At 45.6% G+C, this 23,845-nt stretch overlaps 3 protein-coding genes across 3 annotated transcripts in view; 2 read left to right on the forward strand and 1 right to left on the reverse strand.

Moving 5' to 3' along the window:
- Positions 1 to 14,406, forward strand: part of LOC306917168 (FERM, ARHGEF and pleckstrin domain-containing protein 1-like) — a 112,280-nt gene extending 97,874 nt beyond the window's left edge. The window contains exons 24-29 of the mRNA XM_079495301.1: positions 466 to 548; positions 3,031 to 3,128; positions 4,813 to 4,970; positions 8,235 to 8,342; positions 9,888 to 10,039; positions 11,488 to 14,406. Of these exons, the coding sequence (XP_079351427.1) occupies positions 466 to 548; positions 3,031 to 3,128; positions 4,813 to 4,970; positions 8,235 to 8,342; positions 9,888 to 10,039; positions 11,488 to 11,560 (672 nt within the window). The 3' untranslated portion in view covers positions 11,561 to 14,406. The remainder of the gene's footprint in view (positions 1 to 465; positions 549 to 3,030; positions 3,129 to 4,812; positions 4,971 to 8,234; positions 8,343 to 9,887; positions 10,040 to 11,487) is intronic.
- A 3,199-nt stretch (positions 14,407 to 17,605) lies between these two features.
- LOC306917170 (biotin--protein ligase-like) lies at positions 17,606 to 19,627 on the forward strand (the record flags this gene model as incomplete). The annotated part of the gene is made up of 1 exon (XM_079495303.1): positions 17,606 to 19,627. The coding sequence occupies one exon, from the start codon at positions 17,606 to 17,608 to the stop codon at positions 19,625 to 19,627; it is 2,022 nt and encodes a 673-aa protein (XP_079351429.1).
- Positions 19,628 to 20,980: 1,353 nt separating this feature from the next.
- On the reverse strand, positions 20,981 to 21,454 carry LOC306917171 (gamma-glutamylaminecyclotransferase B-like; the record flags this gene model as incomplete). The annotated part of the gene is made up of 1 exon (XM_079495304.1): positions 20,981 to 21,454. The coding sequence occupies one exon, from the start codon at positions 21,452 to 21,454 to the stop codon at positions 20,981 to 20,983; it is 474 nt and encodes a 157-aa protein (XP_079351430.1).
- Between the last annotated feature and the right edge of the window lie 2,391 nt (positions 21,455 to 23,845).

Genomic DNA, 23,845 nt, shown 5'->3' on the forward strand with positions numbered 1-23,845 from the left:
CAAGGACCCCCAGAATTATCTGTATTTGGCCCCCATCTGAAAATATGTTGTTCCCCCCCCCCCCCCCCCCCCCCCAGAAGCAAAGATTTGAGTTAAAAGCGTTCACTGGGAAAGAATATATATACTCAAAGATTTGCGCCACATTTTCACGATAAAAATATACGATAATAGCAGATCTACAAGCTCGTAGCGCTGCACTCGGTGCTGCGCTACGAGCTTGTAGATCTGCTAAAGTATAACACCAAAAGGGGTTCCAGAGGACCCGATTCTACAAAATGTCTTCCAAATCCCAACAGTTTCCTGAAAACGGTGCCAGCTATGTTTTACGTGTGTGTGTGTGTGTGTGTGTGTGTGTGTGTGTGTGTGTGTGTGTGTGTGTGTGTGTGTGTGTGTGTGTGTGTGTGTGTGTGTGTGTGTGTGTGTGTGTGTGTGTGTGTGTGTGTGTGTGTGCACGCACGTGCGTAGATCAGAGAAAGTGAAGAGGAGTGGGGAGTTCCTCATTCCTTCACCTTGTTTGGACAGCGGCAGTCTGTGGTGGTAGCTGCAAGGTAACACACACACACACACACACACACACACACACACACACACACACACACACACACACACACACACACACACATAGAGACACACACACACACACACACACACACACACACACACACACACACACACACACACACACACACACACACACATAGAGACACACACACACACACACACACACACACACACACACACACACACACACACACACACACACACACACACACACACATAGAGACACACACACACACACACACACACACACACACACACACACACACACACACACACACACACACACACACACACACACACACACACACACACACATAGAGACACACACACACACACACACACACACACACACACACACACACACACACATAGAGACACACACACACACACACACACACACACACATAGAGACACACACACACACACACACACACATAGAGACACACACACACACACACACACACACACACACACACACACACACACACACACACACATAGAGACACACACACACACACACACACACACACACACACACATAGAGACACACACACACACACACACACACACACACACACACACATAGAGACACACACACACACACACACACACACACACACACACACACACACACACACACACACACACACACACGGAGACAGACACACACACACACACACACACACACACACGGAGACAGACACACACACACACACACACACACACACAGAGAGACACACACACACACACACGGAGACAGACACACACACACACACACACACACGGAGACAGACACACACACACACACACACACACACACACACACACAGAGAGACACACACACACACACACGGAGACAGACACACACACACACACACACACACACACGGAGACAGACACACACACACACACACACACGGAGACAGACACACACACACACACACACACACGGAGACAGACACACACACACACACACACACACACACACACAGAGAGACACACACACACACACACGGAGACAGACACACACACTCTCACACACACACACACACACACACACACACACACACACGGAGACAGACACACACACACACACGGAGACAGACACACACACACACACGGAGACAGACACACACACACACACACACACACAGAGAGACACACACACACACGGAGACAGACACCACACACACACACACACACACACACACACACACACACACACACACACACGGAGACAGACACACACACACACACGGAGACAGACACACACACACACACACACACACACACACACACACACACACACAGAGACAGACACACACACACACACACACACAGAGACAGACACACACACACACACACGGAGACAGACACACACACACACACACACACACACACACACACACACACACACACACACACACGGAGACAGACACACACACACACACACGGAGACACACACACACACACACACACAGACAGACACACACACACACACACACGGAGACACACACACACACACACACACACACACACACACACCACACACACACGGAGACAGACACACACACACACACACACACACACACACGGAGACAGACACACACACACACACACACACACAGAGACAGACACACACACACACACACGGAGACAGACACACACACACACACACACAGAGACAGACACACACACACACACACACACACACACACACACTCACGGAGACAGACACACACACACACAGAGACAGACACACACACACACACACACACACACACACACACACACACACACACACAGAGACAGACACACACACACACACACACACACACGGAGACAGACACACACACACACACACGTACACACACACACACACACACACACGTACACACACGTACACACACAGAGACAGACACACACACACACACACACACACACACGGAGACACACACACATGCACACAAAGCCTCCTATGAACTTCTTTGTGCTGCAGTATTCATTAAACATTAAAAGCAGAATAAAGTAATTCGAACAGCGGGGGGGGGGGGGGTCTGGTGAATAAATCATGACAGAAATGCAACATCATCCATAATGAATGGCCTCATAACTCCCCTTAGAAAGAACGCTTTAAATTATTCATGACAGCTAATCCCCTTTATAAGGATTCATATTATGATAGTTGTGCTTAATCATGTAAAATTATACTCACTTGTTTTTTTGACTGTTGATAGATTTGATAGATATTGCTTTGTTGCAAAGCGATAATGTTGCATTATTTTCTCATAGCGAAAATTATGTTTCTCTGTCTGTCTGTCTGTCTGTCTGTCTGTCTGTCCTTCTGTCTGTCTGTCTCTGTCTGTCTGTCTGTCTGTCCTTCTGTCCGTCTGTCTGTCTGTCTTTTCTCTCCGTCTGTATGTCTGTCTGTCTTGTCTCTCCGTCTGTCTGTCTGTCCGTCCTCTCCAGCTATGGGTCAGAGATGGACAGGTGGTTAGAAGACATCAGGATGGCTATAGACCTGTCAGAGCAGAGTAATGGGCTTCACACGGACCTCATTGACAACAGTAAGAACTCTGTGTGTGTGTGTGTGTGTGTGTGTGTGTGTGTGTGTGTGTGTGTGTGTGTGTGTGTGTGTGTGTGTGTGTGTGTGTGTGTGTGTGTGTGTGTGTGTGTGTGTGTGTGTGTGTGTGTGTGTGTGTGTGTGTGTGCGTGCGCGCGCGCGCGTGCCTTCATTACTTTCATGTGACTGAACGCTGCACTTGAATTGGTGCCGATTATCTTTCATTTCTGTCATGGGTTTTGTTGTAAACTGTTACCTGACCTAGGAGTGTCCTCACCTCTGTCCCTTCATCTAGGAGTGTCCTCACCTCTGTCCCTTCATCTAGGAGTGTCCTCACCTCTGTCCCTTCATCTAGGAGTGTCCTCACCTCTGTCCCTTCATCTTTTAGAACGCTGACATTTATTTCAATGAGACTTTGAACCAGCTGCCCTTTGATTTAGTTTCCTTGTCATTCAGTCAAAGACTCTTTGCAATGTATAGATTTTTAAACAATCAGTGAGCATATTATCTTACCAAAGGAAGACACCAACTATTTTTCTATTCTATTAATTAAGTGTCATATTTTCTGATTCCTGAGTCAAGTCGTCAAGCCCAAAAGAATCCATCCTGTCAGTATTGTACTCTGTGTAACATATATAATGTTTAACGTCCCTTAAACCTACTGGCAGGATAGCTATATTCAGAGAGAAAACATTACGCACATCCTCTGTTTTTGTTTTTCCGAAACAGAATCATCAAAATCAAGGGAGGGGCTCCGCAACTCACTGTTAAATGCTCCAAATTTTATTCACAGTAGCAATACAACGTTTCGACGAGTATGGTAGCTTTATACACAGTATGGTAGCTTTATACACAGCAAAGTGACGAGGATGGTAGCTTTATACACAGCAAAGTGACGAGGATGGTAGCTTTATACACAGCAAAGTGACGAGGATGGTAGCTTTATACACAGCAAAGTGACGAGGATGGTAGCTTTATACACAGCAAAGTGACGAGGATGGTAGCTTTATACACAGCAAAGTGACGAGGATGGTAGCTTTATACACAGCAAAAGTGTTGACAATTTTCTGAAAACCAATATAGACTTTGTGGATAATGGTTGGTTAATATAATTTAAAGTTCCCCGGTTCAACCCCACGGCCGGCCAGACATCTACCTTCCTTAATTTACAAGAAGTCTCTACAATTAGCATGGAGAGACAATCTTATCCAACAATGACAAGATATTCTTTAGTTTTAGAGTCTTGAGAGTCTAAATGTCATCAAATGGTGGTCCGTTGATCAAATGCAGAATAAAATACCGGTAATGGACCTAGATATGAAAATGGTTGAAAACCACTGGTGTAATTAATTAACCCATTTTGGAACGAGGTCGATTAAAAAAAAAAAGGCTTCTAAATCCTAAAAAAAATCTGAAAACCCCATGTTTCTATGTCAGTGGTGCTCAACTTTTTTCATGTCAAGGACCCCCAGAATGATCTATATTGGGTCACGGACCCCCATCTCAAAATATGTAGTTCCAGGGACCCCCCAGAAGCAAATATTTTAGTTAAAAATGTACAAGCTTGTAGATCTGCTATTTTTCAATAGCTAAAGTATAACATAATGTTTAAAACACCAAAAGGGGTTCCCGCCCAGAATGGGTTAATATATATATTGACCAGTCTGTCCTGTCCGCCGTTCCCCCAGAGCTGCAGGACGACGGCGGCCCCGAGGAGTCGGAGGAGGAGCTGTGCGGCTCGCGCTCGTCCCTGGAGCGGCAGGGTCACCGCGGCAACACCACGGTGCATGTGTGCTGGCACCGCAACACCAGCGTGTCCATGGTGGACTTTAGTGTGGCCGTGGAGGTACCGTACTGTGTGTGTGTGTGCGTGTGTGTGTGTGTGTGTGTGTGTGTGTGCGTGTGTGTGGAGGGGGGGAGGGGCGGTGGGGATTATTAAATCTGTGTCCCTTTTCATCACCTGAGGCTTATGAGGCAATTTACATGCACGATTTGCACGTTTCTGATTCCATCATACGCCGAGTAAGGCAATACGTAGATTATAGAGATATTTGTGTTCTTAATCCTAATCTTATCTTAATCCCAATCATACGTTATCGCAAGCATAATCGTAATTAATAGGTAGATTTTGGCTTTCCATTATTTTATTACTTACACTTACGTCTGTGTGTGTGTGTGTGTGTGTGTACCTCTTATGTATGCATGTCACTTCTCTGAAAATGTGTCCTGACTGCAGAGGGAGCAAACACAAGGGTTTGCAATCCTCGTCTAGGTCAACCTTGTTTAACCAAAACTGTATTTATCAACGTGTACAATTTGTTTCAACAATGTTGACCAAGGCTTTCACATTTCTTTATCCTCAATTTACAATCCCCACAACATCTAGTTGGATCTAGATTTTTCACTTGTTTTTTTTTTGTTTGTTTTTTCAAAGGTGTCAATGACATCTGTCTGACTGTGTGACCAGCAGACCTATAGTCCCACACCTTGTCTCCGTCTCTGTCCCTGTCTCACCGTGGAGTGGACAAAGGACTTGTCCTTCCCGATGTATATTTGTCGTGTCTGTTTTCTCACATGTTTGTTCTTCTCCTTCTCTCTCTTGTTGCTGCCACCATCTTCATCTGTCTATCTGCCCCATCTTCATCTGTCTATCTGCCCCATCTTCATCTGTCTATCTGCCCCATCTTCATCTGTCTATCTGCCCCATCTTCATCTGTCTATCTGCCCCATTTTCATCTGTCTATCTGCCCCTTCTTCATCTGTCTATCTGCCCCATCGTCATCTGTCTTATCCGTCCATTCTGCACTAACCTTCTCCTGGTCTCTCTCATCATGTGATTCTGTCCTTTCTGTTCATGCTGGTGTTGCTAAAGGGCTGATTTAGTGCCATCTGCAGGCCAGGCTGATTAGTGCAGTCTGCAGGCCTGGCTACTTTCCTCTCTCTGCCTGTGATCTGCTGGTACAGACTGAGGCACACGCCCTGTCGTTCAGTGGCACCTGCTGGAATAGAGAGGTACTGCATTAAGTACCTCGTATGCATTGTTAAACGCTGAGCCCCCCCCCCACCGTGCGGCTTAACCGGAAAAGCCTTTCGTAGGCAAGCCTGTCTGCATTTGAAATAGGACTTGCATAAAACATGATGCATGGACATGAGTATTAAACCATTTAGGCCTGACGTCGAAATAAAAAAAAAATGTCTTCTAAATCCTGACAGTTTTATTAAAAACCCTATGTTTCTATGTCAGTCGTTCTCAGACATTGTCATGTCAAGGACCCCCAAAAATATATGTAATTGGCCACCGACCCCCATCCGAAAATATGTTGTTCCAGGGACCCCCCCCCCCCCCCCCAGAAGCAAAGATTTGAGTTAAAAACGTTCACTGTGACAGAATATATATTCAAAGATTTGAGCCACATTTTCACGATTTTTCAAAAATAGCAGATCTACAAGCTCGAGTGCCGCGCTACGAGCTTGTAGATCTGCTATGTTTCAATAGCTAAATTATAACATAATGTCATAAACACCAAAAGGGGTTCCCGCCCAGAATGGGTTAATGAAGTACCTGTTTATCTGTTCCACACAGAGAGGTAGGCTAGAGGAGATCTGCACACAAACACGATGCGCCACAATCAACGTTACGTAATACCGTTACAGTCCTGATGAGCTCACTGAGCACAGCTCTGTTTGTTGCCCTTCAAACAGAGACTTGTTGTCTCTTGGCCCAAAACCTGTAAATCCTCTACTACAAAGCAAAATTAACTTGAATGGCAGAAATCCTGTGTCACGCCTAAGATGAAGTGCCAACAAATTGAGTGCTGAAGATGCTTTTTCCATACTGAATTTACCTTTTTATAAATGTTACATTTTAAATTATATATATTGAAATGTATTTCCTTTAGAGGATAGCCCCTTGAGATGTATCATCTGGTTTTAGAGGATAGCCCCTTGAGATGTATCATCTGGTTTTAGAGGATAGCCCCTTGAGAGGTATCATCTGGCTTTAGAGGGGGTCCTCGGGCACAACACAATTAATACAGTACATAGACAACACAATACATTAAACATGTCGACACACAACAATACACTTACAACATCAACAACACATAGATGCTCTCCAAACCACTCAAACACTACATCAAGACCAGAAGCAACTGCACTGAAACACCAAACAAAATACTAATAATAGTGATACTAATAATGACAATAATATGTTTGAAAAGTGAGTTCACAGACATTTTAAAACGCAGCTTGCGTAGTGTTGTCCAGCTAGTATCTAGTGCACTTTTCTTGGGTCCAGTCAGCGCACTGACATTTAGATCCTGTGGTCCTGAAGTAGGTCAAACATTCAAATTCTCCCCTGAGCAAGCAGGCAGGCTCTATTAGCTCAGTGATAGAAAACGTCAGCTCTTGCGCAGCAAACCCACGGGTTCAAATCTTGGGGCATAGAACAGGAACGTTTTTAAGTCCACAGTGTACAGAATGATTTAGTGCATGTCTGTCCTTGCATGTCTGTCTTCTCCCTGTCCTCTGTCTAATGTCTCCAACAACACAACCGGCCATTAACCCATTTAATTAAGAATGTATTCTTCTTCCTGCTCCTTTTCGTCATAGGTGTATCAGATACTGTATGAAAGACAAATGAATTATGAAAGACAAATTAATTGTTATCTATTATGATTTGTACTGTATTGTGTTACACTACACTATGTGCGAAATTAAAAATAAATTAATTAAATTAAATTTTGACCTGAGATCAGATTCTAAAAATGTCTTCTACATCCTGACAGTTTTCTGAAAAAGCTATGTTTCTATGTCAGTGGTTCTTCGATTCTTAAAAAATAGCAGACCTACAAGCTCGTAGCGCGCCACTCGGTGGCGCGCTATGATCTTGTAGATCTGCTATTTTTCACTAGCTAAAGCATAACATAATGCCAAAAGGGGTTCCCGCCCAAAATGGGTTAAACACTTTGTCTTTGTGGATTCCCGTGTCTGTCTCATGCGCTGCTAGTCTCTCTTGTGGATTCCCGTGTCTGTCTCACGCGCTGCTAGTCTCTCATCTCATACCTTCCTCTTGTGTTCTCTTGTGGTTCTGTTCTTGTCGGGCCTCCAGAACCAGCTGTCGGGGAACCTCCTGAGGAAGTTCAAGAACAGTAACGGTTGGCAGAAGCTCTGGGTCGTCTTCACCAACTTCAGCCTCTTCTTCTACAAATCTCACCAGGTGAGACAACAACCACCCTAGCCCCCCCCCCCCCCCCCCCCCCACCCCCACCCCCACACACACAACCACCCGACGCATCGTTTCTAAAAACTATATGTATTTTACAATCACTAAAAATGTTTTTGAAAGTTTATCAACCCTTCAGAAGGTTCTATATTATTTCTGTATGAATATGACCCTAAAACATCATATTTTCACACACACACGCATGCACGCACGCACACACACACACACACACACACACACACACACACACACACACACACACACACACACACACACACACACACACACACACACACACACACACACGTCAAAAAGGTTGATAAAGAGAACCCAATTATACAAATGAGACAAATGCAACCTGGTTGTTAAGAATGTTTTCAAATATAGTTATTCAGGGGCGTAAAGCAGTTTGAAAAACACTTAAACCTGATATTCTGTCAGGATTTTTGAGCAGTTTTGCGTGGAACGTTCTACACACAATCTTAAATGTTGGCATGGTACGCCACAGGGCAGCAGCACAACGAACGCGTTTCGTTGTTCAAGCCTTCATCAGCATTAGCGTTGTCTCAGCGGAAGGCTTGAACGCCAAAACACGTTGGTTCGTGAATCGTGCTGCTGCTCTGCATCGAGCCATGCCAACATTTAAAGAAATTAAAAGTGCCTTAAAACGAGAGTTCCGTGAGTGCTGGTTTTCTCTTTTAGAGACGTTTCTGTTACTTTTCAGTTACTTATCCGACCGCGCAGCCGGTAAAAATGCTCAAGAAGTTTGAGACTAGTTGGAGACAGTTGTGCGAGAGCTACTACCATGATGAATTGGACAGCAGTTAGCCTCCCCTTTGTAACCCTGTGGACTGCTGTATGTTGTATTCTTCATCACGTTGTCTCTCCTCTTCCTCTCAGAATGACTATCCACTGGTGTATGTTCTATTCTTCATCACGTTGTCTCTCCTCTTCCTCTCAGGACGACTGTCCTCTGGCCAGTCTTCTGCTGTATGTTGTATTCTTCATCACGTTGTCTCTCCTCTTCCTCTCAGGACGACTGTCCTCTGGCCAGTCTTCTGTTGTATGTTGTATTCTTCATCACGTTGTCTCTCCTCTTCCTCTCAGGACGACTGTCCTCTGGCCAGTCTTCTGCTGTATGTTGTATTCTTCATCACGTTGTCTCTCCTCTTCCTCTCAGGATGACTATCCACTGGTGTATGTTCTATTCTTCATCACGTTGTCTCTCCTCTTCCTCTCAGGACGACTGTCCTCTGGCCAGTCTTCTGCTGTATGTTGTATTCTTCATCACGTTGTCTCTCCTCTTCCTCAGGACGACTGTCCTCTGGCCAGTCTGCCTCTCTGTGGGCTGCTGTATGTTGTATTCTTCATCACGTTGTCTCTCCTCTTCCTCTCAGGATGACTATCCACTGGTGTATGTTGTATTCTTCATCACGTTGTCTCTCCTCTTCCTCTCAGGACGACTATCCTTTGGCCAGTCTGCCTCTCTGTGGGCTGCTGTATGTTATATTCTTCATCATGTTCTCTCCTCTTCCTCAGGACGACTATCCTCTGGCCAGTCTTCCTCTACTAGGGTACTCTGTCACGGTTCCCTCAGAGTCCGAGAACATCCACAAAGACTACGTCTTCAAGCTCCACTTTAAGTCCCACGTCTACTACTTCAGATCGGAGAGTGAATACACTTTTGAAAGGTACAGTATTGGGGAGTATTACACATTGGAGATGTCGCTGTAATCGGATTACAGTCTCCACATTGGAGATGTCGCTGTAATCGGATTACAGTCTCCACATTGGAGATGTCGCTGTAATCGGATTACAGTCTCCACATTGGAGATGTCGCTGTAATCGGATTACAGTCTCCACATTGGAGATGTCGCTGTAATCGGATTACAGTCTCCACATTGGAGATGTCGCTGTAATCGGATTACAGTCTCCACATTGGAGATGTCGCTGTAATCGGATTACAGTCTCCACATTGGAGATGTCGCTGTAATCGGATTACAGTCTCCACATTGGAGATGTCGCTGTAATCGGATTACAGTCTCCACATTGGAGATGTCGCTGTAATCGGATTACAGTCTCCACATTGGAGATGTCGCTGTAATCGGATTACAGTCTCCACATTGGAGATGTCGCTGTAATCGGATTACAGTCTCCACATTGGAGATGTCGCTGTAATCGGATTACAGTCTCCACATTGGAGATGTCGCTGTAATCGGATTACAGTCTCCACATTGGAGATGTCGCTGTAATCGGATTACAGTCTCCACATTGGAGATGTCGCTGTAATCGGATTACAGTCTCCACATTGGAGATGTCGCTGTAATCGGATTACAGTCTCCACATTGGAGATGTCGCTGTAATCGGATTACAGTCTCCACATTGGAGATGTCGCTGTAATCGGGGGAAGCATTCGACAGTGGTGGAAAGTTACTAAGTACAATTTTCAGGTATTTTTACTTGAGTAATTCCAATTTCCAGTACTTTTACTTCTACTCCACTACATCTCATAGACAAATATTGTACTTTTACTCCACTACATTTATTTGAAAACTTTAGTTACTAGTTACTTTGTAGATTTTGATTATTATTACAAAACATTCATTAACCACTTCAGCCCTATATTCATTCCGGCCATTTGGAAATAGCCGATCTACAACCTCACAAAGCGTCGCATTCAGGTTCATTAATGAAAACTTTAAATGAGACATTCTTCATAAAGAGTACTTTCTACTTTTGGTACTTTAAGTACATTGTTATACCAATAAGTACATTTTGGATTTCTGGGACTTTTACTTTTACTACTTTTTTCCAACCACTGCCTTCACACACACCATGACCGGCCCTCTGCTCCTCTCTCTCTCTCTCTCTGCTCCTCTCTCTCTCTCTCTCTGCTCCTCTCTCTCTCTCTCTCTCTCTCTCTGTCTCTGCTCCTCTCTCTCTCTCTCTCTGCTCCTCTCTCTCTCTCTCTCTGCTCCTCTCTCTCTCTCTCTCTGCTCCTCTCTCTCTCTGCTCCTCTCTCTCTCTCTCTCTCTCTCTCTCTCTCTGCTCCTCTCTCTCTGCTCCTCTCTCTCTCTCTCTCTCTCTCTCTCTCTCTCTGCTCCTCTCTCTCTCTCTCTGCTCCTCTCTCTCTCGGCAGGTGGATGGAGGTGATCCGCAGCGCCACCTGCTCTGCCAGCCGCCTCCTGCCCTCCAGGAAAGACCTCTACTGATCCCCCCCCCCCTCCCCCCATCAAGCCCACCCCTCTGTAGAAAGACACTCCCATTCACCATACAGCCACGTGGAGGTACACTGCGTATCGGTTCATCCGGCCGTCGGGGGGGGAAACGCCTCTTGTCGAAGCGGCCGACCCACACACGATGAGTTCAAGGGCATGAAAAGTTGACTCAAATCAGTGTTGCTGAATTGTTTTAAACGTACAGTACACCCCTCCCCCTCCCCCCCCTTCGACCAACCACAGAACCCTTCTTCTCACTTTGTACGGTGTACGTAGTGCGGACTTTAAATCTCTTTCACGCCACTAGGGGGAGATTAGAGATGATCTCTCGTCCACTGTGTGTAAATTTAAACCTTAAATCATTTTGAAAGCCATTCAAGTGGAGGTGCACAGCATCGCTGCCGTTGTTTCCTGTAATTATTTCAAAGGATACGTGTTTGTTTTCAACTTGGGTTGCTCATTGGTTATTAATTAACCCATTTTGGACTGAGGTCGATAAAAAAAGCAAAATGCTTCTAAATCCTAACATTTTTTTGAAAAACCCATGTTTCTATGTCAGTGGTGCTCAACCTTTTTCATGTCAAGGACCCACAGAATTATCTCTATTGGGCCACGGACCCCCATCTCAAAATATGTAGTTCCAGGGACCTCCCAGAAGCAAATATTTTAGTTAAAAATGTTCGCTCTGAAATATATATTCAATGATTTGCGACACATTTTAACAAGTTTTTCAAAAATAGCAGACCTACAAGCTCGTAGCGCGCCACTCGGTGGCGCACTATGAGCTTGTAGATCTGTTATTTTTCAATAGCTAAATTATAACATAATGTTTAAAACACCAAAAGGGGTTCCCGCCCAAAATGGGTTAAGCATTAAGCAAGCTCTACAGTCTACACTGAAATCATTTGTTTCGGTGCAGAGCTTCAGATACCAACATCTGCTTCCATGAAAACGTATCTGCAACAAATTGTTGTCCTATATTATTTTTTTGGCTGTATGTTCGCCTATCATGACATGCCCTGAAGAGGGACACTAGGGTTCACATCATTTAGGACACTAGGGTTCACATCATTTAGGACACTAGGGTTCACATCATTTAGGACACTAGGGTTCACATCATTTAGGACACTAGGGTTCACATCATTTAGGCCTGAAGAGGGACACTAGGGTTCACATCATTTAGGACACTAGGGTTCACATCATTTAGGACACTAGGGTTCACATCATTTAGGACACTAGGGTTCACATCATTTAGGACACTAGGGTTCACATCATTTAGGACACTAGGGTTCACATCATTTAGGCCTGAAGAGGGACACTAGGGTTCACATCATTTAGGACACTAGGGTTCACATCATTTAGGACACTAGGGTTCACATCATTTAGGACACTAGGGTTCACATCATTTAGGACACTAGGGTTCACATCATTTAGGACACTAGGGTTCACATCATTTAGGACACTAGGGTTCACATCATTTAGGACACTAGGGTTCACATCATTTAGGCACACGGCTTATCGAGCAGAGGAACGCGTTCTCCGTCCTCCATTCTTCTGGTGGAAACTAACATGCGAAGCACTGCATTGAGAGAAGTTACAGACGTTAGACGTAAGAGATGTTTTGTTAATAATGTGTTAAAATGTGTGTTAAATGGCTCTATATTCCAATTTTCGGTTTGCCAAAGTGCTGGAGAGATGGGGAGTCCCTTGTTATTGAACCAAAACTCTATAGCAATAATTGCTATCAGAATATAAAACATACGGTATATATGTACAAATATATACAAAAGAATATCAATAACACCACTTTTAATCCATTTTGGCCTGACCTCGAAATTAAAAAAGCTTGTAGATCTGCTATTTTTCAATAGCTAAATTATAACATAATGTTTAAAACACCAAAAGGGGGTTCCCGCCCAGAATGCGTTAATCATACCCAATGAGTACAACTAACAAAATACACCCCAAGTTGAAAACCAAATCATCCTTAATGCTCGTTGAAGCCAACGATATGATTGGCTCATTGAATGTGTTTACACGTGTAACAATATCCTGTTAATTGTCACTCAGGATATTATAATTTCATTTCTTTGTAAGCCTATATAACATACATGGGCAACTGGCGGCCCGGGGGCCACATGCGGCCCCCACCATCACTTAATGCGGCCCGCAGGTTATTATCCGAACATTGGTATATTATTGATTTCAGATAATTACTAGTATTAAAATGTTGTCTTTTTTTATGTCCAATGTATTTGCATTTAGTTCATAAAGTTAACATAACTATAACTAAATGCATTTAAAATTATATACAAATGTTACTTTTCAGGATTCCAATTAAAAAATAGCAAAAACGTATTCAAGATTTAAATTCAAATATAGCAAAAATAGCCGATCTACAAGCTCGAATGCGACGCGTTTTGAGCTTGTAGGAATATGTAGGAATATGTGGAATATTGTGCACCTGTAAACACACTCGACTGAGACCCGTTTGTTTGTGTGACAATCTATACATAACAAGTTAATGTGTCCCAGTAATGCCACTTTTTGGAGACGACTGCAAGATTTGTTGATTTTGCTTTTGTAGAGCAAACCTTTGTATGATACTTTGATACACTGTGAAATGTTCCACTTTATTTCTGTGTTTTTATTAGTTTTTATTTGTTCATTTTCTCAGAACTCTACACCTTTTATGTGCAGAGAGCTGACAGAACTCTACACCTTTATTTGCAGAGAAGCTGACAGAGATTGAAATCTTTCAGAGCCAAACGCCTGCCTTTGTGTATTTGATCTGTTTTTTATCATTTTAAATAAAGATGATGAAAGATTCTCTTGATGGACCAATGCCAGTGAAGTTGACTTCTTCGTTCCCATAAATAATGCCTTGGGAGTTGGAATTTATGTAAACCATTTTTTATTTATGTAAACATCATGAGTTACAGTGGGTAATGTAGAATGTTGTGACCAAAACCGTGGCCCTGAAACTTGAACCATACCTATCCTATGGAAAGAACTAAAAAATTATTTAAAAAAAATGTGGTTGGCAGAGAGACGACCTCGTTCTAGAATCAGAATCCTCTTTGTTGTCACATCACAGTTTTTTTTTTTTTTTTTTTAAACTTTGTTTTTATTTTTATTTTTCGGTGAACAGGTGGGTCACATTGGGCATCACAGTACATTTTGTAATTGTTACAAGTCATTTGTTACATTTACTATTAGAAACTTGAGTAGTTTCAGTTCGTTTTAGTCCGTTCGCTCCCAGTTACAGGGTTCATGATAATTATACATCGGTATTCCATTATTTTTGTTGCTTAAATTAAGTCAATGTACAAGATTATGAAAAACAATGACGGAAGGTGAAAAAGAAAACAGAGGAAAAACAGAATAATAAAAATAAAATACGAAACGAAGGGTAAACAGTGGACAAAACAAACAAAACAAAAACATGAGCACAACAGATACAATAATGACATCCTTAACGACAGAATAATGACAGTGTCCACCTTATTCATTCATACAGATCCTTTACAAAATGTCTATTCCCATGTATAATATCCATTTCAACCAGTATCTGTGAAACTTTTCTGTACATATCCTAACTGCGAAAGTAAGTTCCTCCATTTCGTATATGTTTCGTACAATGGCTGTCCACTCTCCTTTCTTAGGCGGGCTTCTATCCAGCCACTTCTTGGTTATTGCTTTTTTTGCTGCCACTAGCAGTATTTTAAGAAGGTATTTATCTGGGGTATTAAGGTCCTCTGGTATGTTACACAGGTAAACCTTTGTAAATTCAAATTCAATCTCGAAACCCATTATTGTGTTAATGTCTGATACTATTTCTAGCCAGAATTGTTGTATTATTGGGCAATCCCAGAATACGTGGAAATGGTCAGCCATTGCATTATTACATTTTCTCCAACAGTTCCCTGCTTCCGGTGTCCCACTCTGTAGGCTTTTTATTTTCGGTGTAATGAAGAACCTAATCATGTTTTTCCATGAGAATTCTCTCCATAGGCCAGAACTGGTGGTTGTGGATATCATATTACATGTATTCAGCCAGTCCTCCTCTGCGATGGTTAGATTTGCCTCCCTTTCCCATTTAAGTTTGTGGAGTGATTTTTAGCAGATTGTATATTCGAATATAGTTTTGATATCAGTTTTTTGGTGGTTTCGCCTTTATAAGCTTCAGTAAAGATGTAAATCAGGTCAGTTTGAGGTTTGTCTGTTTTTATGTTCTTATCAAAATGGTGCCTTAACTGTAGTCACATCACAGTTTTAACACGTACAAAGCGTTATTTTTCCAAGAAACAAATGGAAGAAGAAGAGGGGGGGGGGGGGGGGGGTGTGAGGGGGTTAGGAGATCAAGGCAAGAAGGAAAAATTGAGAAGCTTGTTCCACACAGACAGCAGGGTCGTAGGGTCTTCCACACAGACAGCAGGGTCGTAGGGTCTTCCACACAGACAGTAGGGTCCTCCACACAGACAGCAGGGTCGTAGGGTATTCCACACAGACAGCAGGGTCGTAGGGTCTTCCACACAGACAGCAGGGTCCTCCACACAGACAGCAGGGTCGTAGGGTATTCCACACAGACAGCAGGGTCCTCCACACAGACAGCAGGGTCGTAGGGTATTCCACACAGACAGCAGGGTCGTAGGGTCTTCCACACAGACAGCAGGGTCTTCCACACAGACAGCAGGGTCGTAGGGTCCTCCACACAGACAGCAGGGTCGTAGGGTCTTCCACACAGACAGCAGGGTCTTCCACACAGACAGCAGGGTCGTAGGGTCCTCCACACAGACAGTAGGGTCTTCCACACAGACAGCAGGGTCGTAGGGTCTTCCACACAGACAGCAGGGTCGTAGGGTCTTCCACACAGACAGCAGGGTCGTAGGGTCTTCCACACAGACAGCAGGGTCGTAGGGTCTACACAGACAGCAGGGTCGTAGGGTCTTCCACACAGACAGCAGGGTCGTAGGGTCCTCCACACAGACAGCAGGGTCGTAGGGTCTTCCACACAGACAGCAGGGTCGTAGGGTCTTCCACACAGACAGCAGGGTCGTAGGGTCTTCCACACAGACAGCAGGGTCGTAGGGTCTTCCACACAGACAGTAGGGTCGTAGGGTCTTCCACACAGACAGCAGGGTCGTAGGGTCTTCCACACAGACAGCAGGGTCGTAGGGTCTTCCACACAGACAGCAGGGTCGTAGGGTCTTCCACACAGACAGCAGGGTCGTAGGGTCTTCCACACAGACAGCAGGGTCGTAGGGTCTACACAGACAGCAGGGTCGTAGGGTCTTCCACACAGACAGCAGGGTCGTAGGGTCTTCCACACAGACAGCAGGGTCGTAGGGTCTTCCACACAGACAGCAGGGTCGTAGGGTCTTCCACACAGACAGCAGGGTCGTAGGGTCTTCCACACAGACAGCAGGGTCGTAGGGTCTTCCACACAGACAGCAGGGTCGTAGGGTCTTCCACACAGACAGCAGGGCCTTCCACACAGACAGCAGGGTCGTAGGGTCGTAGGGTCTTCCACACAGACAGCAGGGTCGTAGGGTCTTCCACACAGACAGCAGGGTCGTAGGGTCTTCCACACAGACAGCAGGGTCGTAGGGTCCTCCACACAGACAGCAGGGTCGTAGGGTCTTCCACACAGACAGCAGGGTCGTAGGGTCTTCACACAGACAGTAGGGTCGTAGGGTCTTCCACACAGACAGCAGGGTCGTAGGGTCTTCCACACAGACAGTAGGGTCTTCCACACAGACAGCAGGGTCGTAGAGTCTCTTAGCTCATTTACAAACGGCACACAAACAAGACAAGGCCAGCTTAACCACATTTTGGTTAAGAAGGTGGAATAAGGGGGCGTGGTGGTACCCCATGAATCTCCATATTTGGGCAAGACTGACGTGAATCTCCCAAATATTTGGGTATGGCTGACAGATCCTACTGATGATGTAATACAATGACGACATGACCAGGTGCGTTGCAGCACCACCCTCTCTCTCAAATATGCCTTGGCGGAAAAGATTCCAAAGCTTCCGGATGGCTTCCAGTGGATTCACCGGTGGGGACGGGTGTCTTGGTCAGGGCGTAACCGACAAACCGCCCAACGTGTTGGTGTACACGGGTGGCTGTGAGGAGCGCTTCCAGAGGATCCGTGTGTTCCTAGCCGAGTGCGTCGACATAGACCGCTACGTGGTTTACCCACTGCGGACTCAGCAAGTCCTGAGCGAGCCGTGGATGCGGAACACCAGGCTTCTGGTGCTGGCGGAGGAGGAGCCGCTCTCGCCCCAGCTACAGGCTCGTTTCCTAACCTACCTGGGCCTCAGTGGTCGGGTTCTGGGGCTGTCCTCTACGTTCTGCCCCCCGGGACTCCGGCTGGAGGCCAGAGAGCATCGATGTGGACAGACCAGCAGGCTGAGGTTCACCACGGAGAACAACACCGAGCTGGAGCTCAGCCTGCTGGCCAGCGGGAAGGTGTTTGTGAGGGACAGACCAGGAGGAGGAGAGGTGGAGCTCAGCCTGCTGGCCAGTGGGAAGGTGTTTGTGAGGGACAGACCAGGAGGAGGAGAGGTGGAGCTCAGCCTGCTGGCCAGCGGGAAGGTGTTTGTGAGGGACAGACCAGGAGGAGGAGAGGTGGAGCTCAGCCTGCTGGCCAGTGGGAAGGTGTTTGTGAGGGACAGACCAGGAGGAGGAGAGGTGGAGCTCAGCCTGCTGGCCAGCGGGAAGGTGTTTGTGAGGGACAGACCAGGAGGAGGAGAGGTGGAGCTGAAAGGGGAGGTCCTGCCGGGGGAGAAGGACATGGTCGTCGTCAGGCTGGCCAACAGTGAGGGCGGAGGGGAAGCCGTCCTGTGTCAGGTGCACCTGGAAACTACACCAGACTCAAAGGAGGTGACATCGGGAGGCTTCGACGAGCTGAAGTCCAGCGACGCACGGCGCTACAGGGTCTCGACTGAGATTCTCTCTTCGCTGGGACTGAGCTGTGAGCTGGACCAGGTTCCGCCGCCGCCTCCAAGTCCTGTGTACGTGTTCTCTACCAGTGAGGAGAACAAGGCCCGCTTCCTGAAGTGGCTGCGAGGTCATGCAGACCCAGACGGTTCTGTCAGGTCATCCAAGGCCCGTCTCAGGCTGGTGTCTTCTGGTGCTGACCTTCAGACTGCGTTGGCCGAGGGGACGCTGGCCCTCGTCACCGAGCCTTCAGAGTCCTTGAGGCTGGAGCGGTTCAGCCTGGACACGTACGGAAAGCACCTGCAGACCCGGACGCTGGGCCGTACGCTGCTCTACACTGAGGTTACCCCCACCACCATGGACCTGCTGGAAGGGCTGGTGCAGCACGTACCCGAGCGAACAGGCCTGATAGCCATCGCTGCCCGGCAAAGTCGAGGCCGAGGTCATGGTGGGAATGCCTGGCTGAGTCCCCTGGGATGTGCCTCTTTCACCCTTGGTATCCAGGTGGAATCTAGGTCCAGGCTAGGCCAGAGAATATCCTTCCTCCAACATCTGGCCTCCCTGGCGGTGGTGGAGGCTGTACGCACCTTGCCTGGATACCAGGACATCGACATGAGGCTGAAGTGGCCCAATGACATCTACTACAGTAACCTGATGAAGCTCGGCGGTGTGCTGGTGACTTCCACGGTCAGTGGACCAACCATCCATCTGCTGGTCGGCTGTGGCTTCAACGTCGGCAACAGCCGTCCTACCGTCTGCATCAACGACCTGCTGGTGCGGCACAACCGGGAGCACGGCACCGACCTGGAGGCCCTGAGCCCGGCCCAGCTCATAGCGCGGACCGTCACCTCCCTGGAGGACCTCATCTCCGCCTTCCAGCGAGGAGGGCCGGAAGCCGTCCTGCCCACCTATTACAAGAGATGGCTTCACGGCGGGACTCGGGTGCGTCTGTGGAGCGAGGAGGGGCCGGAGGCGGACGTCGTGGGCCTGGACGACAGTGGCTTCCTACAGGTGTACTGCAAAGAGCAGGGCGTCGTGTCTGTGGAGCCCGACGGCAACTCCTTCGACCTGATGGCGAACCTGGTGGTCATGAAGCAGAAGTTCTCGATGACCTGACTGGACCTGTGAAGGAGCTTTTCAGAGCCCTGGTGACGGCCTCTTAACCCAGTCTGTACGGGAACCCCTTTTGGTGTTTTAAACATTATGTTGTAATTTAGCTATTGAAAAATAGCAGATCTACAAGCTCATAGCGCGCCACCGAGTGGCGCGCTACGAGCTTGTAGGTCTGCTATTTTTGAAAGATCGTGAAAATGTGGCGCAAATTTGGAATATATTTTTTCAGATCGAACGTTTTTAACTCAAATCTTTGCTTCTGGGGGGGGGGGGTCCCTGGAACAACATATTTTCAGATCGGGTTGGAGGCCAATTGCATATCATTTTTGGGGTCCAGGCCGGGCCAGGCTACATCTGGCCTGGCCAGATGTAGCCTGGCCCGCCCAGATGTAGCCTGGCCCGGCCAGCGTGATGTTATTGGTTCACTGATCTGAGCGCCCACAGAGAACAGGACTATTATGGAGTCATTATACTCAATACAGTAATGTCTCAGTCCTGTTCTCTCTAAACTTCCTTAACACATTTAGGCCTGACGTCGAAATAAAGTATAAAAATATATAAAGTCTTCTGAAAGAATATATATTCAAAGATTTGTGCCGCATTTTTACGATTTAACAAAAAAAATAGCAGACCTACAAGCTCGTAGCCTATTTTTCAATAGCTAAAGTATATCAAAATGCTTAGTTAAAGAATGGGTCCAGAATGGGTTAATCACACAATTAGCTTTGTGAGGGGGTCTATCTATCTTTACTGAAATTATACTAATCATACATTGGACTAAATGTGAGTACACAGGTTAAAGGGGATACACCAGAGAGATGGTGGTTTTATTGATATAGAATTGTCCATATTAGTCATATACATTTAACTGAAGGATCCTCTGCAGGAACGGCTGGCTTCAGTGCCTTCGCTGCAGAAAACAAAATTGGAATACCGACAGTCCCTACTTTTGACAGTTCATTAAGGAATGCACTTCACACTTTGAAATCAATAAACATTATGCTTTGGAACCCGAGTTCAACCTGAGTTTGAGAAAAGAAAAGAAAAGAAAAAGAACAGTTTAAAAGCCTATAATAAAACGGTATTGTACTGAGGGACCTTTCTGGACACTGGTCTGGCTGCTTACAGTTTTTTTAAACAGGTTTATACTGATTATAAACTATACATTTCAATGTCAGTGCATTTGTATTGCCTTCATGCAGTCTGCATTCTACATTATATTGTTATTTGAGATGTTATCTGCTCTAAATTGGGGTGTGAATCTTAATCTGGTGCTAAACCTTAACAGCTTTGTCATCTTTGTCTCGATAGAATATATATACTATTCCTTGGTTTCGAGCTACAGTATGTTTGATATCATGAAATGACTTGTGTGTGGTCCATATACTTCAAGCCGTGATCCCCATAGGAGTCATAATTGTCATAGTTAGGCAGCGTGGGCCAGTCGGGCTGGTAGGTCTTTGTGCTGTATATAAATGCATGGACTACGCTCCCCACCGACGGGCTCTCCTCTCCATCCTTCCTTCCGACCCACTCCACCACCTCCAGCTTCACTGTGGTCCGTTGGTACATGGCAGGAACGCCCTCCAAGGCGTCCAGGAACTCCAGCATCCGCTCGTCGACGCCGTAGATCTCTCCCAGGATGCGTCGGCCCTCTCCTGGGATGTTGAGGAGGAAAGGGATGTTGCATTCGCCGGCGATCACAAGCGGATACTTCTCCACGGTGCGTGCAGAGGCGAGGAACTGCGTCTTGCCTTTGGCCGTGTCAAACATGCGATGGTAGTTGGGCTGGCCCTTCTTCAGGGTCCCGTACACGAACACGTGTGTCATCTTTGGCGCAGGATGCTAAACACTCCTGGGGAAAAGACAGTCGATAATCAGACTTGGTGTCCAGCATTTGTTACAGTACTTCTAAAACCCTATAACCACACCAAAGGGTCGAGACGGTTTTAGCGATGTCCCTGCGGTGTGATATGTCCTGTTGCATGTTGACGCACGCACGTCGTCCCACCCTAGCCTGGATCCAGCCCAAAGACCCCGCCCACTCTCTGAGTGGACTGCATCTCTTGGTCTGGTGTTGCACTGTGAACCTATAATTTCTTCGGTAGAAAAATGTATTATCCAATGAGAATCGGTGGTGGGGGGGTGGGTCTAACGAACAACCAATCAGCGCAGAGTCCCGTTTTCAGCGTCATCACGCAGCGCAACACACAGAGGGTTGAGGGAAATTCTAATCCCCTCCCCCTTGAAATCGCTCAGACAGGAGACAATGTCAGACTGAAGCTTCAAGAAAGCTACAGTCTGATAATCAGGCTAGTCCCACCCCACGTTGTCCCTAGTGATTCAACGCATGGAATTCAATGGCTCGAACCACACCACACCACACCTCACCATGCAACTCCACCGTTTGTACCCAAGGAGTTGACTCTTCGTGTGGTTTAAGGTGGCCTTACACTAGCCGATAATCGGGCATTTTTGACGCTCGGGGGGTGTCCGACTCAATCGGGCACCCCCCGCGCGCGATCGGGATCGGCCCGAGCAACATCAAGAATGTTTGATATTTGCACGGCCCCGCTCCGATTATCCTGTAGTGTATGGTGCTGTCAGATTTCAAATGCCCGATTATCGGCTAGTGTAAGGCCACCTAGGGCTTAAGTCTCTGATGTATGATGACGTTCTCATCACCATACATCATCATCATCATTATGAAAGGCACCACTCACTTCACACAAGTGTGATTTTGAAATGAAAAAAATATATATTATATTTCAAAGATTTTTCAAAATGTTTAAGAAGTAGTTTAAAAAGCAGATCTACAAGTTTGCTCGCTCACACACACACACGCACACGCAAGCACGCACGCACACACACACACACGTGCACTCTCTCTCACCTTATTAAAACAAAGCAACTAACAAAGTGTCTATCTCTTATCTTCTGCAGCCCTTTGGACCTTTTCTTAGGCTAAGAGTTCAATGATTAAATCTAATGGAACTGGGAGGACGTTTGTCCTATGTGTCAATCATAGGATCAGATCATTAAATCAATCTGATTTAGGTATGATGACAAAGATAAACATTTACAGTACATCGTGTTAATACTTGTGCTAAATCAAACATGCATTGCATATTGGTTGCAGCTGTGTTTGCCTTGTTATGAGACAGTGGAAAGGTTTAGTCTCATGATCAATTCAACCTAAGTAGATTATTGTTGCTAAGTTTTAAAATGCTAACTTCATACAAGACAATTAAGTTTAGTTTAGTCAAGGTTCAAGGTTGTACTTTATAGAATAAAGAGTGCAAGAAAGAGAAAACAGAGTAAGAAAGAGTAACACGTGCATGTTTTATTGTTTTCCCATATAGCAAAATTAGGTAAACTTTTTGTGAAGTGAGACTTTGTGATTATGCTACGGCATGTGCGATTGTGCCACTTTAATAACACAACAATAACACTAAAGTTACACTTTTATACCAACACGTTCTTCTGAAGCATACAATGGACCATGCCCTTGTGTACAACTGTATGTATGATGTGTGATATGATATGTGTACAACTTAACATTTCCCTATTAACGTCGGTATGCTAAACAAAACAGAAACCAACCATAGTAAGAACGCGCAGTAAAAATAAAACGCAACTAATGACCAAAGACGTTTGTTATTCATGATGACATTCTTACCGGTCCGTTAGCGAAGCGAGGAAAGGCTCTCCTTGAATGTACTAGAAATCTTTCATGCATTTGTGACAATCCTGATGAAGCTCCTTCTAGTGCGACAGCGCCATCGTGTGTTCACACCTCCATGGTCAGCATATTTTATTTTCAGCAGCACATAAATGCCTAGTGACTATAATGTTAGAACCATCTTCTGGCCTCGAATTTCATAATTTTAAGGGCAAGGCCACTTGACCTTTTGTGTTAATATAATAGTTTGACTTTCGGATACAATGCACATCAAATATGATCTTACGTCATGCCATGGAAATAATGAATTGGACTTTAATAAGGGTTAATGAAATGTGTATTTATTTACAAATTACCAATATTTGTAAACTCCTGAGTCAAAGGTTCATACAATCCTAACTCTGGATTCATCAGTCAGACTAATTTTAATATAATTAATGACCTAAATATATATTTAGGTCCGGGGGAGTTAATTGGATTCTGAATTTTCAAAAAATAATGTCTAAAAACGGGGGAAGCGCTGCACAAATTGCCTTTAT

The sequence above is a fragment of the Electrona antarctica genome (genome assembly GCF_951216825.1).
Source record: "Electrona antarctica genome assembly, chromosome: 24".
NCBI classification, from domain to species: Eukaryota; Metazoa; Chordata; class Actinopteri; order Myctophiformes; family Myctophidae; genus Electrona; species Electrona antarctica.